Source organism: Lottia gigantea, assembly GCF_000327385.1.
Source record: "Lottia gigantea unplaced genomic scaffold LOTGIsca_7, whole genome shotgun sequence".
Lineage (NCBI taxonomy): Eukaryota > Metazoa > Mollusca > Gastropoda > Lottiidae > Lottia > Lottia gigantea.
Window position 1 is genome coordinate 2469384 of NW_008710370.1, and position 13666 is coordinate 2483049.

Genomic DNA, 13666 nt, shown 5'->3' on the forward strand with positions numbered 1-13666 from the left:
ATTCAACTTACTCTTTTACTGTCTTAAACTGTTGTAAATGCAATCCAAAAAGTGAAAGTGCTAAAAGGAACGAACTTGGAAATTGGCAAAGTGGGAATAAGGGAAAAAAGTCGGAAGGGGGCAAAATGGGACAATCGCAAAATGAAAAGTGGGTGAAATTGGAAATGTAGCAAATTTTAAAAAGGGAAGAATCGGGAAGGGTCAAATTGGAAATGGGAAGGGGGATAAAGAGGGGCGAATTGGGAAGGGGCAAATTGGGAATAAACCCTACATAAGCTACAAGTTTTGACGTATTTGATTTGTACCAGAGGCAAAGCTGATGCGATGGGATGGGATGAGGCCCATTGATTTTATTGATGATCATAAATATCTGAATTACAGGAACCATATTGATGTCAGTCCGTCCCTCTGTTTGCAATGGTTCGCACGAAAAAGTTCAATTAAAGTCAAATAAAAGAGACATGAGCCAAACAAGTTCCTGTAATTGCTGTATTCAGACACCTTTCAGGAAGTAAATGTAGGACATCAAAGTATGAATGGTCATCCTAGATCAATGAACATTGACCATGCAAAGGTCAAGGTCATTTATTTTAAAATTCATAGAGGAATATTTTTTAGATTGTTAAACCTATCCCCTTGTTTTGAAGTAAAGAGCGCAAACAACTGTTACTTTATCACAAATTGTCCAAAGTAGTGAACTATTTTCACACAGAATTTTGACGGTGATTAACTTTGCGAGTTATGACAATTCCAAATATTTCAATTAAAGGTGAATGTAAGCCAGATGTGCCATGCCCACTTCAAAAATTTTGTTTTGTCTGTGTTGAGGTGTACAATGTTAACTAATGTTCAAAATATCAAGTATTTACAATCATTAAATCATGAGATATACATACTTATACGATTTTTAAGGCAATGGTGACTGTCGGTGGTTTATAGACACTGTGAAAATATGCACAGTTAATACCGAAGTCAGTACAAAATTTTCAAATTCTAAAAAGTGCAATATTAATCAAAATACTAAGTGTTATATATCATTTGAACGAATAGATTAGGCGTAATAAGGATAAGAGAAATTTTCACATATGTAAATTAGGAATGTGATAGAGCTCTTCAAAGTTAAAAATCATGATTTTCAAATGGCTGTAGAACCAGACGTTAATGATGCACAACAAAATTAAAGATATCATCGGATAGATCTCATCAGGGGCAATAAATTTTTGTGAAGGTCACCAAAGGTCTAGGTCACTAGATATGAGCATTAACAGTTTTGACAAATAAAAAACTTAAAACCGAAAGACAAAAAAAGAAGTAAAGCCAAATTCAAAAATGGGTTTCGTGAGCAATCGATTCAAGATTCCATTGAAACCCTGATCCTGAAATTTGATTGAAAGAAAAGTCGGTCATTTCAAGATAGTGGCTGAACATTAATTCTAACACATTGCAAAAATAATTTTTCAAATATCTTCCAAATTCCGAAATTTGAAATTTCAAGTTTAGAGGTGGATGGCGTCAAAACCGGAAGTGAAAAGAAAATGTTGAAAAAGATTTTTGTTAGCCATTAAAATATCTATCTACTTGTTTCAGGATTGTATTCATTTAATCCTCTTGGCCAAACTGGGTATCAATCAGTAAATTGAGATTGATTATCGATGGCAGACTACCGATCAATAATCCATTAATAATCGAAATAATTCAATTGAGAAAACCTGTAGATACTTAAATAAAAACATGCCAAAATTCTTATTTTGGCATTTGGCATACATTTACACATCGTCCACAATTACTCTTAAACACTCATCCACAATTACTCGTAAACACTCTACAAGACACAATTCTTGACAGATTTTGACAAAACTTGGTATGAATGTTCCTAATTGAAAATCAGAAGAATTGAGAAATATTTAGTATAAGTTATTGCCCTTGTTCTTGAAAACGCATTCAATTCTCAGCTCATAAACACTCTCGAAGGCACAATTCTTGATGGATTTTGACGAAACTTGACATGAGTGTTTGTAATCACCCAAGGATGAACCCTATTGAAAATCAGAAGAGCCATCACCCCCATGTCTGTGCGTAGGTACGTCCACAATTGCTCGTAAACACTCTACAAGACGCAATTCTTGACGGATTTTGACAAAACGTGGTGTGAATGTTCGTAATCACCCAAGGATGAACCCTATTGAAAATCAGAAGAATTGAAAAAAATATTTAGTATGAGTTATTGCCCTTGTTCTTGAAAACGCTTTCAAATTTAGCTCTTAAACACTAAAAGGCTGATTGTTGCTGGATTTTGACAAAACTTGGTTTTATTATTCAGTCCCACGCTGAAGATTGAATATTTGCCTTCTAGAGTGTTCACAAGCTAAAAATTGAACATATTTTCAAGAACAAGGGCAATAACTCATACTCAATATTATTCAGTATCGCCCTAAAGAGTTCAAAAGAAGTGTATGACTGAAGGTTGAATATTTCATACTAGTGATTGTTACTGTACTGCTGACTTTTTATACGCCCACACGTAAGATGGGCGTATGTTGTAATCACCCCGTCGGTCCGTCGGTCCGTCCGTCCGTCCTTCGGTACGTCCGTCCGTCCGTCCGTCCGTCCATTCACATTTGGCTCGTGCTCACTCTACAGGCTACAGTTCTTTATGGATTCTTTTAATTTTTATTTTGTATGTCAATGTTGTTATGAACATGATCCCTATTGATTTTCGTGATGATCAGATAATTTTTCACCGAAATATCGTGTCTGACTTGACGTTTTTCTCTATTAGCTATATTGTGCAACTCGTGCTCACTCTACAGGCTACAATTTTGTACAGATTCTTTTGATTTTTATTTTGTGTGTCAATGTCATTATGAAGATGATCCCTATTGATTTTCATGATAATCGGATAATTTTTCACCGAAATATCGTGTCTGACTTGACGTTTTCCTCTATTAGCCATATTGTGCAACTCGTGCTCACTCTACAGGCTACAATTTTTTACAGATTCTTTTGATTTTTATTTTGTGTGTCAATGTCATTATGAAGATGATCCCTATTGATTTTCGTGATGATCGGATAATTTTTCACCGAAATATCGTGTCTGACTTGACGTTTTACTCTATTAGCTATATTGTGCAACTCGTGCTCACTCTACAGGCTACAATTCTTTACAGATTCTTTTGATTTTTATTTTGTATGTCTATGTCGATATGAAGATGATCCCTATTGATTTTCATGATGATCTATCGATTTTCATGATGATCGGATAATTTTTCACTGAAATATCGTGTCTGACCTGACGTTTTACTTTATTAGCTATATTGTGCAACTCGTGCTCACTCTACAGGCTACAATTGTTTACAGATACTTTTGATTTTTATTTTGTATGTCAATGTCATTATGAAGATGATCCCTATCGATTTTCGCGATGATCGGATAATATTTCACCGAAATATCGTGTCTGACTTGACGTTTCACTCTATTAGCTATATTGTGCAACCCTGTAGTCACTAAAGACTGTTTAATCATTTCTGACAGCTGCCAGTGGGCGTATGTTACCTTGCCTGGCAAGCTATCTTTTAGTTTTAATTAACGTTTTTTTCAACTTCTACAATTTTATTTCAATCGATCTGGAAATTTACAAGTAGAAAGGCATTTTGATTCCGGACAAAAAGCTGTTTTCAAAATTTCGATATCACTTCAGGTTTTGAAACTTGAAATTTCAACTTCCGGAATTTTGCAAATATTTGAAAAATTCTTATTGCAATTAGTTAGAATTAGTACCTATAAATATTTTTGAATGAAATAATTTGGCCTTGATGTAAAGGGTTGGACCCCATCTTGATGTGACCAATTTTTGTAAAACTCGAAATTGGGCTCAGGGGTAAATTTGATTTGTATGATGTTTGTGATTAAAAAACCTGCCATTGATTGCTAACAAAACATGGGAAGCCGATTTTTGAATTTTGGCTTTGCATTTTTTTTTATTTCTGGTTTTATGTTTTCAGTAATTGTCAAATCTATTAAGGCAAATATCCAGTGACTTTGACCTTTGGTGACATGAACAAAAGTTGTTGCCCCTTAAGAGATATATCCGATGATATCTTTACTTTTGTTGTGCATCGTTAACTTCAGGTTCTACAGCCAATTGAAAATCGCGATTTTCAACTTTGAAGAGATCTGAAGAGCTCCTAATTTACATATGTCCTTATTACACGTGATCTATTCTTTCAAATGATATATAACAATTTGAAAATTTTGTGTTGACTTCTATAGTAATTGTGCATAATTTCACAGTGTCTATAATCCATCGACAGTCACAGTTGCCTTAAAAAAACGTATAACTATGATTATCTCATGATCTAATGATTGTAAACACTTGAAAATTTTTTTAACATTATTTAACATTCTACACATAATAACAGACTTGATATTTTTGAAGTGGGCGTGGCACATCCGGGTTACATTTAATTTACCTTAAATATTTTCAATTGTTTTTAATTTTGCATAAAAATAACTCACTACTTGGGACAATAAGTGACAAAGACACATTTGTTTAGGCCTTTTACTTTAAAATTTGCAAGGTCAAAAGACAATGATCTAGGATGTCCATTCATACTTTTATCTTTGATTTCCAACATATACTTCCTCTTTAACAGACGTCCAAAAACAGCAATTTCAACACTTTTAAGGCTAAAGGTGCGTTTACACAGGCAACCTTTTTATCTGCAACTTCTTTCAACCCTCAACCTCCAGCAACCTACTTGTGATGTTCACACAGGGTAACCTTCTTCAACCACGTTCAACCTTTGTGGTTGAAAGAGGTTGAAACAAATTGAGAGATATTTTGGTGGGAATTATTGTCCATTTTGGAGAGATTCACTAAAACAAAAGACTGCAATGGATGAAGAGGCTGGATGTATAGCTGCATCTCTCATTATCTTCCTGGATGAGAAGAGAAGGCAAGAAATGAAAATGTATCTATGTGAACTGCATAAATTTGCATGAAATCTAAGATAACCGCCATTGGTATTATCTAAATCGGTTTGTAGCACTCTTAATATTCATTTTAGACTAAATAAATGTATTATTAACAGATAGAAAACTAATAATGGTCTTTTCAAAAATGCCGTCAAATTTTGGTTTTCGTTTTTTTTTGCACGGTTTTTAATCCTAATTCCCATATGCATTGAATAATATATCATCTACAACCTGATTAGAGCCAAATATCATGAATGTATGAGCATAGATATCGCTTTCAACTTTTTATAACTTTTGTTGATCGTAATAAAATGATAAAAATGATTGAACAGAATATGACGATCAAAAAGCTCCTTAAAAAGGTACAAAAATGGATGAAAATTAATTAGCTATCAGGTATGTGATTTAGTTGCTGGTTGAAAGATATTGCAGCATGGAGGTTGAAATAGGTTGCAGAATAGGGTTCATCCTTGGGTGATTACTAATACACATACTAAGTTTGATCTAAATACGTCAAGAATTGTGCCTTCTAGAGTGTTAACAAGCTAAAATTGAATGCGTTTTCAAGAACAAGGGAAATAACTCATACTAATTATTTTTTGATCTTTCAGATTTTAATTAGGGTTCATCCTTAGGTGATAACAAACACTCACACCAAGTTTCATCAAAATCTGTCAAGAATTGCCCCTTCTAGAGTGTTTATGAGGGTTTAAAGAATAAAAGCAATAAATATTTTTCAATTTTTATACGCCCACATGAAATGGGGTAAAAAAAAATAAAACTTGACATCAAATACCATCCTTTAATACCCAACGTTTCGTCAAAAAAGTTTTGACTTCATCAAGGGAAGAAACAAACTGCAAACACAGAGCAAATTTTATTACGTCACTAAAACTTCTGGAGATGAGATGCACACATGCATGGGTCACTAGAATCAGTTCGCAGCTTGGGTCTAGCGAGACAAGACGTGAGTTTCGAACTTTTTACTGGCCTCTGGGTCAACATTAGTTGTCCATCTTCAAGGTTTCGATTTACATGTACCTGTTGTGAAGTAATATAATTCGAGGCCATTCCAACAGACTTGACGCGGTTGAGTTGATACAATTTATTATTCTCCGACGGATTTAGTTTTTTCAGCTCACAAGGTGAGCACGTGTAGTTTATCAGTTACCAAAATGGCGGATGCCATACAGAAAGAAATAAATTCTTCGTTGAAAGCGTCCGAGATTCAATTACCGGTAAGCCAATTAACAACCAACACTACAGATAAGAAAAGCCATCTGGGGAGCCTGTGGTGAATATTGATTATGATTATGACTATGATGAAGACACAGATATTGATGATGACTGTCAGTCTCAGCCACCCCATAAAAAATCAAAAACTACAGATGCTGTCCAATTGTCTTTATTTATAAATATGAAACATACGTACAAAGTTACTGAGAAACTAGACAACAACACAAATGAGGGGCTGGCTGACATGGTCAACTGTCTTCAGCACAGGTATGGCAGATGAACATTTTGGTCATATTATTAAGGAAATTCAGAAAATTGTGACTTTCTTGTGCTTACTCGGGTAAATCCCTTAATCTGGAACACAAACTAGAGATGCGAAGTTACAGGCCATTCAGAATTGTGTGATTAAGGCATCATGTTTTTTAACTAAACTAGCAGATAAAATACATACACGTCACTCAGTCTGATGTTCCGGAAACCATGCTGGAGCAAGCTTCTGATGCCTTAGTTTTGTTAGGACAATCTAACCGTTTGTTCAATTTACGCCGGAAAGAAATTCACAAACCGGATGTTGTTTCTGATTATGCACATTTGACTTCTCCGTCTTTGCTTTACACATCATGGTAGTTAAGATAGTTAAGATAGTTAAGGAAATACAAGATATAAATCGTATTGGTAAGCGATTAAGCAGAGCTCCAACTTATCCAAGACAGAGAGGTGGTTATAATCTCAGCCATAGAGGGCGAGGTCATCAACAAACCAGAGGTCGTGGTCGAGGAAGGTATAATAGTTATAATTCAAATTGGTCCAGGTGGCGTACCAATTCTAATCAAGAGAAATCTGACTCCAGTGTCTCAAAAAACTCCAGAGTGGAGCCCAGCAAGAAGTAAAGGTATGCCCTTTTAATACTACACACACAGGTTGTCATTTTCAGGCAGGTAGATTGAAATTATTTTGATCACAATGGGAGTTGCTAACTTCCGATATAAATATTTTAGACATTGCATCTCATTGTCACTTGGAATTTGAAAGGCCTGTTCATAAACAATTGAAAGTGGTGATATATATATATATATATATATATATAACGATTCTAAAATTTCTATTGTTGACAATGAGATAAAACAAATGTTGTCTATGGGTGTATTGGTTAAAGTAAAACCATGCGAAGGTCAATTTACCTCTCCTATTTTCACTAGGCCTAAACCAAATGGTGAACACAGAATGATCTTAAATCTCAAAGAGGTCAATAAGTATATCTGGTATAGGCATTTCAAAATGGATACCTTTGAATCAGGGTTGAAGCTATTAACACCTAATTCGTATTTGGCCTCTGTAGATTTGAGACATGCTTACTATTCTGTTCCCATAGCAATAGAAGATTAAAAATGCTCCCCAATATATTACCAAATTAATAAAACCTGTGTATTCAACCTTACAGAGGTCATACAAATGTAGGCTGCATTGACGACTCTTTATTAATAAGCAACAATGCTGAACAGTGTGCTAAGAATATAGAGGATACTATAAATTTACTAGCCTCAGTTTTCAAGTTCATGATAAAAAGTCATGTCTGGTCCCAACCCAAAGACTCACATTTTTGGGGTTTCTCATTGACACAGTTCAAATGAGAGTGTTTTTACCAGAGCATAAAGTAGATAAGTTAATTCTTAATTGTCAGAAACTTATTGACAAATCTAGCTTTTCAATTAAACAGTTAGCAGAAGTCATAGGCACTTTCTCAGCTGTAGACCATGGGCCACTGTTCAATCGCAATTTAGAGTATGCAAAAATTGAAGCTCTTAAACTTAATCGTGGTCAGTTTGACGTTTTTTTGAGTGTAACCTCCATTATGAGAGATGACGTCAGATGGTGGATAGATAATCTGAGTATACAAAGTCGAACAATAATAAAAGATAATCCCACAATTGTTATCACATCTGATGCCTCTCTAGCCGGGTGGGGTGCATGTTGTGGTACTGTGAGTATAGGCGGTAGATGGCGTGATAATGAAAGAAACAACCACATCAATTTTTTAGAATTACTTGCTGTTTATCACGCATTAAGAGCTTTTTGTGTGGGCAAGTCCAACTTACATGTCAAACTCATGGTAGATAACACAACAGCAATGGCGAAGAAACTAATTAATAAGCTTTATTAAGCCACACAAATATGTGACTGCTGACACCATTAGTCCATGGATAAAGTCTGTTTTATCACTATCAGGAATAGATGTCTCAACCTACAAAACTCATTTGACAAGGAGTGCATCCACGTCTAAAGCAAGATTAAATAAAGTGTCTGTGAAAGAAATCATGAGCACTGCTGGCTGGTCTAACTCTAAGACATTCAGGAACTAATATAACAAAAATATATTGACTGATAAAAGTTTTCACAATGGTGTATTAAAAATATAGGTTATAAATGCGTTACAATTTTATTAATACACTAAGGAGGTTGCATTTTTGCTAGTGGGCTTTAAAATCTCATCTGATTCCGGAAGTGTTAGTGACGTAATAAAATTTATCGAAACAGTTGATAATCTTCATTGGTCTCCAGAAACAGCAAACAGCATCTATTTGTTTTGAATACACCAGCTTCAAGCATCGAGTAAGTCTTTAAACTAATTACTGGGGATAAAAATACTGAGAGGCCACCGCTAGGCAAAATTCTCACACCCCTTCAGCATTCAATCTTAGATCGTGGACTTAAGTTTATTCCCACACCAAAGATAGCTAACTTGAATTATCTCCGACCATCCATTGAACGATTTCAACGAAATCTTAGCTGCACATATTTTTTTCGAAACCACCCCCCATGTGGTGCTAGAACAATGTTTATTCCTAAATCCACGTGGACACCCCCTCAGGCCGCCATCCATCCTGAAATATTGAAAGCATTTGCGAGTATGAATAGCCAAACAGTGAACCTTTCCATAACACACGAAAAGCCTAATCTCACACGAGTGGAACGTGAAGCGTTAAACTTACTTAAGAAAGACGATAGCATTGTTATTAAAAAGAGTGACAAAGGTTCATGTTGTGTCATTCTGAATAGGGAGGATTACATTTCAGAAGCAGAGAATCAACTGAATAATCCTAAACATTATGCCATTTTACCAAAACCAATTTTCAAAGAAACTGCTAACATGATTAATAATATTCTTACCGATTTAGTCAAAACTAGTTATCTCAAACAGAAACAAGATGACTATCTGTCTGCCAAACCTGATTGTCGCGAGAGACATTTGTACACTTTGCCTAAAATCCATAAGAATCCAACCAAGGAGTGGTTTATCTCGAATAAAATCCCTAAAGGCCGCCCGATTATATCTGACTGTGGTAGTGAGTCATATGCAGTGTCAGAATACATTGATCATTTCTTACTACCTCTAGCATGCCAACATCGCGCCTACCTTAAAGACACAACCGATTTTGTCAATAAAATAAAAAATCTTCGAGTTCCCTCTAATGCTATTTTAATTTCTATCGACGTTTCTTCTATGTATACCAATATCAATAACACTACTGGTTTAACGGCAGTTCGTAAAGCTTTTAATACAAACCCAGATCCAAACAGACCCGACGATGCAATTCTACGGCTTTTAGAGATTTTTCTCGAAACGATTTCACATTTAATGGTAAAACATATTTACAAACTTCAGGGACAGCAATGGGCAAACGATTCGCCCCTTCGTACGCAAACCTTTTCATGGCAGAATGGGAACGTGAGGTGTTGCCCCTCTGCCCATTTGACCCACTTTTTTACGGACGCTTTTTGGATGACATTTTTATGGTTTGGACTTATTCTATCGAACAGTTTTGGGAATTCTTTGAAATTCTCAACAACCACCATCCTTCTATCAAACTAACCGCAAACGTGAGTGACAAAAGCATAGACTTCCTCGATACCACAGTCTTTAAGGGAGATTCCATAGCAGAAACAAATAAACTGGATATTTAAGTGTATTTCAAAGAAACTGATACTCATCAACTCTTGCACAAGAGCTCCTTTCACCCAAAACATACCTTTTCTGGTATAATTAAGTCACAAGTTTTACGATTTCATCGAATTTGTACAAGATCTTCTGATTTCAACCAAGCCTGTACGATTGTTTTCTCAAAACTGAAAGAGCGTGGATACTCTAAACGATTTTTACGAAACATAAAAAATTCCACCTTAGCACAGATAGCAGCTTAAAACAGACTTTATGCCGAAGTACCTCCAGGTTTAAGAAGTGCTCCATGTTTGTCATGTAGATGCAAAACATGTCTCTTTATATCAGAAACTCATTATTTTGTAAGCAACTCTACGAATAAAAGGTACCCGATCCAGGAACATCTAACATGTGAACATTCGAATGTAATATATTTAATTTCATGCAAGAAATGCCCCAAACAATATGTAGGAGAAACTAAGAATAATTTACGAACTCGCTTTAATGCTCATAGGTCAGACATCAAATTAAAGAAAGACAAGCCTGTTTCTAATCATTTCAACCTCGAGGACCATTCAATAGACGATCTCACCCTAATCCCAATTGAGCGTATAGAAATTGACTTGCCCGAAGATGAAACTACCAAATTCCGTCAATCTAGGGAGGCCCATTGGATTGAGACATTGAATACAGCAAGACCTATAGGACTAAATATTCATCATAATGTAGGCATAGCACCCTTTGTTGTCCCGTTTAATACAACCAGCAAGCGAGATAGTTCATGCCCACTATAAGAGCCTTCAAGAGAAATTCCCCTATGTCTATAAGCAGAAAATGATAGTTGCATATTCAAAAAATAAGAACTTAAATGATAATATTGTTCATAGTAAACTAAAAACAATCAGTACATAACAGATACTATACTTCTCGCCCATCGGGCGAGTTATTTTTTCTTATTTCAGATCAGAATAAGAACAGAAGAAAACCCAATATCAAGATCCTTAATCCTAATTTCTAAATAAAGCGTCTGCTCCACCCTAGGCCTGTACATTTGGGAGAATCAAACCCTCCCTTCCCCGAAATCTAAGACATTCAGGAACTAATATAACAAAAATATAGTGACTGATAAAAGTTTTCAGAATGGTGTATTAAAAATATAGGTTATAAATGCGTTACAATTTTATTAATACACTAAGGAGGTTGCATTTTTGCTAGTGGGCTTTAAAATCTCATCTGATTCCGGAAGTGTTAGTGACGTAATAAAATTTAAAAAATAAACCAACCTTACCTTATACTGCGTTCAGACTAGCCAGCTTAACTTCCAACTGTTCTTCGAGCCTGTTTTTTGTTGTTGTCTGAACGCGACCGATTGAAGTTAAGCTGCCTTAACTTGCACTACTTCGGAGGTGGCTTGAAACCTGGCTTGTAAAGTTAAGCTGGCTTAGTTTTGCCGTCTGAACGCTCCTGGCTAACAAAGCCGGATATAACATTTCCCACGATTGCGCAGTCCTGTCCCCGATTCCCGCCATTACCTATTTGTATTTGTCAACAAACAACAACTTTAGCCATGGAGCAAGAAAATGAAAATGAACGAGCCAAAGAAAATAGGGGGTTAATTGGGGGGGCGCTTGAAACCAAATGTTTGATACGCATTTGGGGGGCTGTCGGGATTCAGCGGCAGCTGGATGCAGTCACCAGGAAAAAGAAGGTATGGGACACAGTGTCATCAAAGATGGAGGTAAGTTATTGTACCTGTGGTACACGTATTTAATTCAGAATGGTAGTCCCATAGGCAGTTCGTTCCTTTCTATCAATTTGATCAATTTTATATGCAACCCCCCTCCCCAACCTCTATTGTTTTTCGAAGCACTGTACTGAGCTCTGGCATAGACACGGATGAAAATGGGTTGGAATTTTTATGGAAATGAAAATGAAACAGAAAGAATTTTTAGTCTGATGTTCCCATTCGAACCATAAATAGCCTAATTGGAAATTGAAATTCTATTAACATTGTGGTTGAATTTTTGTCTCTAAGCTCACTTGGCAAGTATTGTATCTCAGATATAAACAACAGAAATTTGTCTCCAAGAAAGATGACTTGTATTTTTTTGTAATTAGTATGTTTGTTCACTTACTTACCTGCCCTTGCATTCTTCCTCAACAATTGTGATGTGGTAAATGTAATGTGATGTAATTTGTTTTCAGGAACAAGGTTATCAGAAATCTGGCGATGCCTGGCAAATCAGAATGAAGAAATTTACTTACAAAAAAGTCAAAGACCACAACAATAAAAGTGGCAATGATAATAAAACTTCACAATTCTATGATGTAATGGATGAAGTTTTGGGGACACGTCCAGCCATTACCCCACCGGTAATAGTTGATACCAGTGTAAATTCAGGTATTGTACATGTATATCATTTTTAACATCCGCATAAAATGTTTAGAGAAAATTGGTGTCACCCATGACATGTTGATAAGTCGGCCGTTGTAAAAACTTTATTAGAATGCTCAATTCTTGACAGAATTATATGTTTTTTGTTTAGATTATCAGAACTTATCTGAAGATGATAATAATGTTGACATTGACAATGGAGATGAAGATTCCTTTGTACATCCTGCAGCATCTTCTACCCCAAAGAAAATAGAACATAGTAGGGGTAAGTACACATGTCATTTGTATGGTTTCCCTTTGTTAGAGAGCAAATAACCTGGGTTTGAATTCTCACGTTTTGGCTGTTTAATTTTTGCCTGTGCAATTGGCATGAGGGAGCTGTGCTTTTAAAATCTGGAGCAACCACCATACTGATGCTGTGATTTTTTCATGACAAATACCTACACATTTTGATGTCATACAGATATGTTATATGGATAACAATTACTTTAATAACAAACTTGCTAGTTTTTTTATACAGTAATTATATCCTGTTATTTAACTTCTCTAAAACAGAATTGATATTGGTAAAGAATGAGTTGTACACATGTAATTATATATATTTTCTACTTTTGTAGGCAAGAAGCGTTCTAGAGCAAACAAATTTCAGGTAATGGCAGATTATATGATGGAGAAAATGTTAGATTTTCAGCGGCAACAGGAAGAGAAAATGATGACATTAGAAGAAAAAAGGACGAATCTCGAAGATGAGGCAGAACACAGAAGAGAAGAGAGGGAAGCTAAACAGAGGAAGGAGGAGAGGGAGCATGAGTATCGCATTATGGAATTATTGATGGGTCATTGGCAGCAAATCTTATTTTAATTTTTATTCTTTGAATAGAGTTATGTCTAGTCATATAAGACCAGAGGTAGAAGGGGGAGTATTGTCACCCGAGAGGGGGCAAAATCTGAGCTAACTTTTCTAGAGGCATTTTTCCTCAGGAATCTGAATCTGGGAGGTAAAGTGCCAGGTCAGGGGGCGTTTTTGAGTTATTCAAGGTCAAAGGTCACGAAAGGTCAAATAACGCAAAAAACGTTAAAAATTGAGTATTTAACCAAAAAATGTGTACAAAATTCATTGATAT

At 35.6% G+C, this 13666-nt stretch overlaps 1 protein-coding gene across 1 annotated transcript; it reads left to right on the forward strand.

Annotated features, from left to right (window-relative positions):
* Window positions 1-11714: 11714 nt before the first annotated feature.
* On the forward strand, window positions 11715-13404 carry LOTGIDRAFT_155028 (hypothetical protein; the record flags this gene model as incomplete). Its single annotated transcript, XM_009065538.1, has 4 exons — window positions 11715-11885; window positions 12353-12548; window positions 12694-12807; window positions 13160-13404. The coding sequence occupies 4 exons, from the start codon at window positions 11715-11717 to the stop codon at window positions 13402-13404; spliced, it is 726 nt and encodes a 241-aa protein (XP_009063786.1).
* Between the last annotated feature and the right edge of the window lie 262 nt (window positions 13405-13666).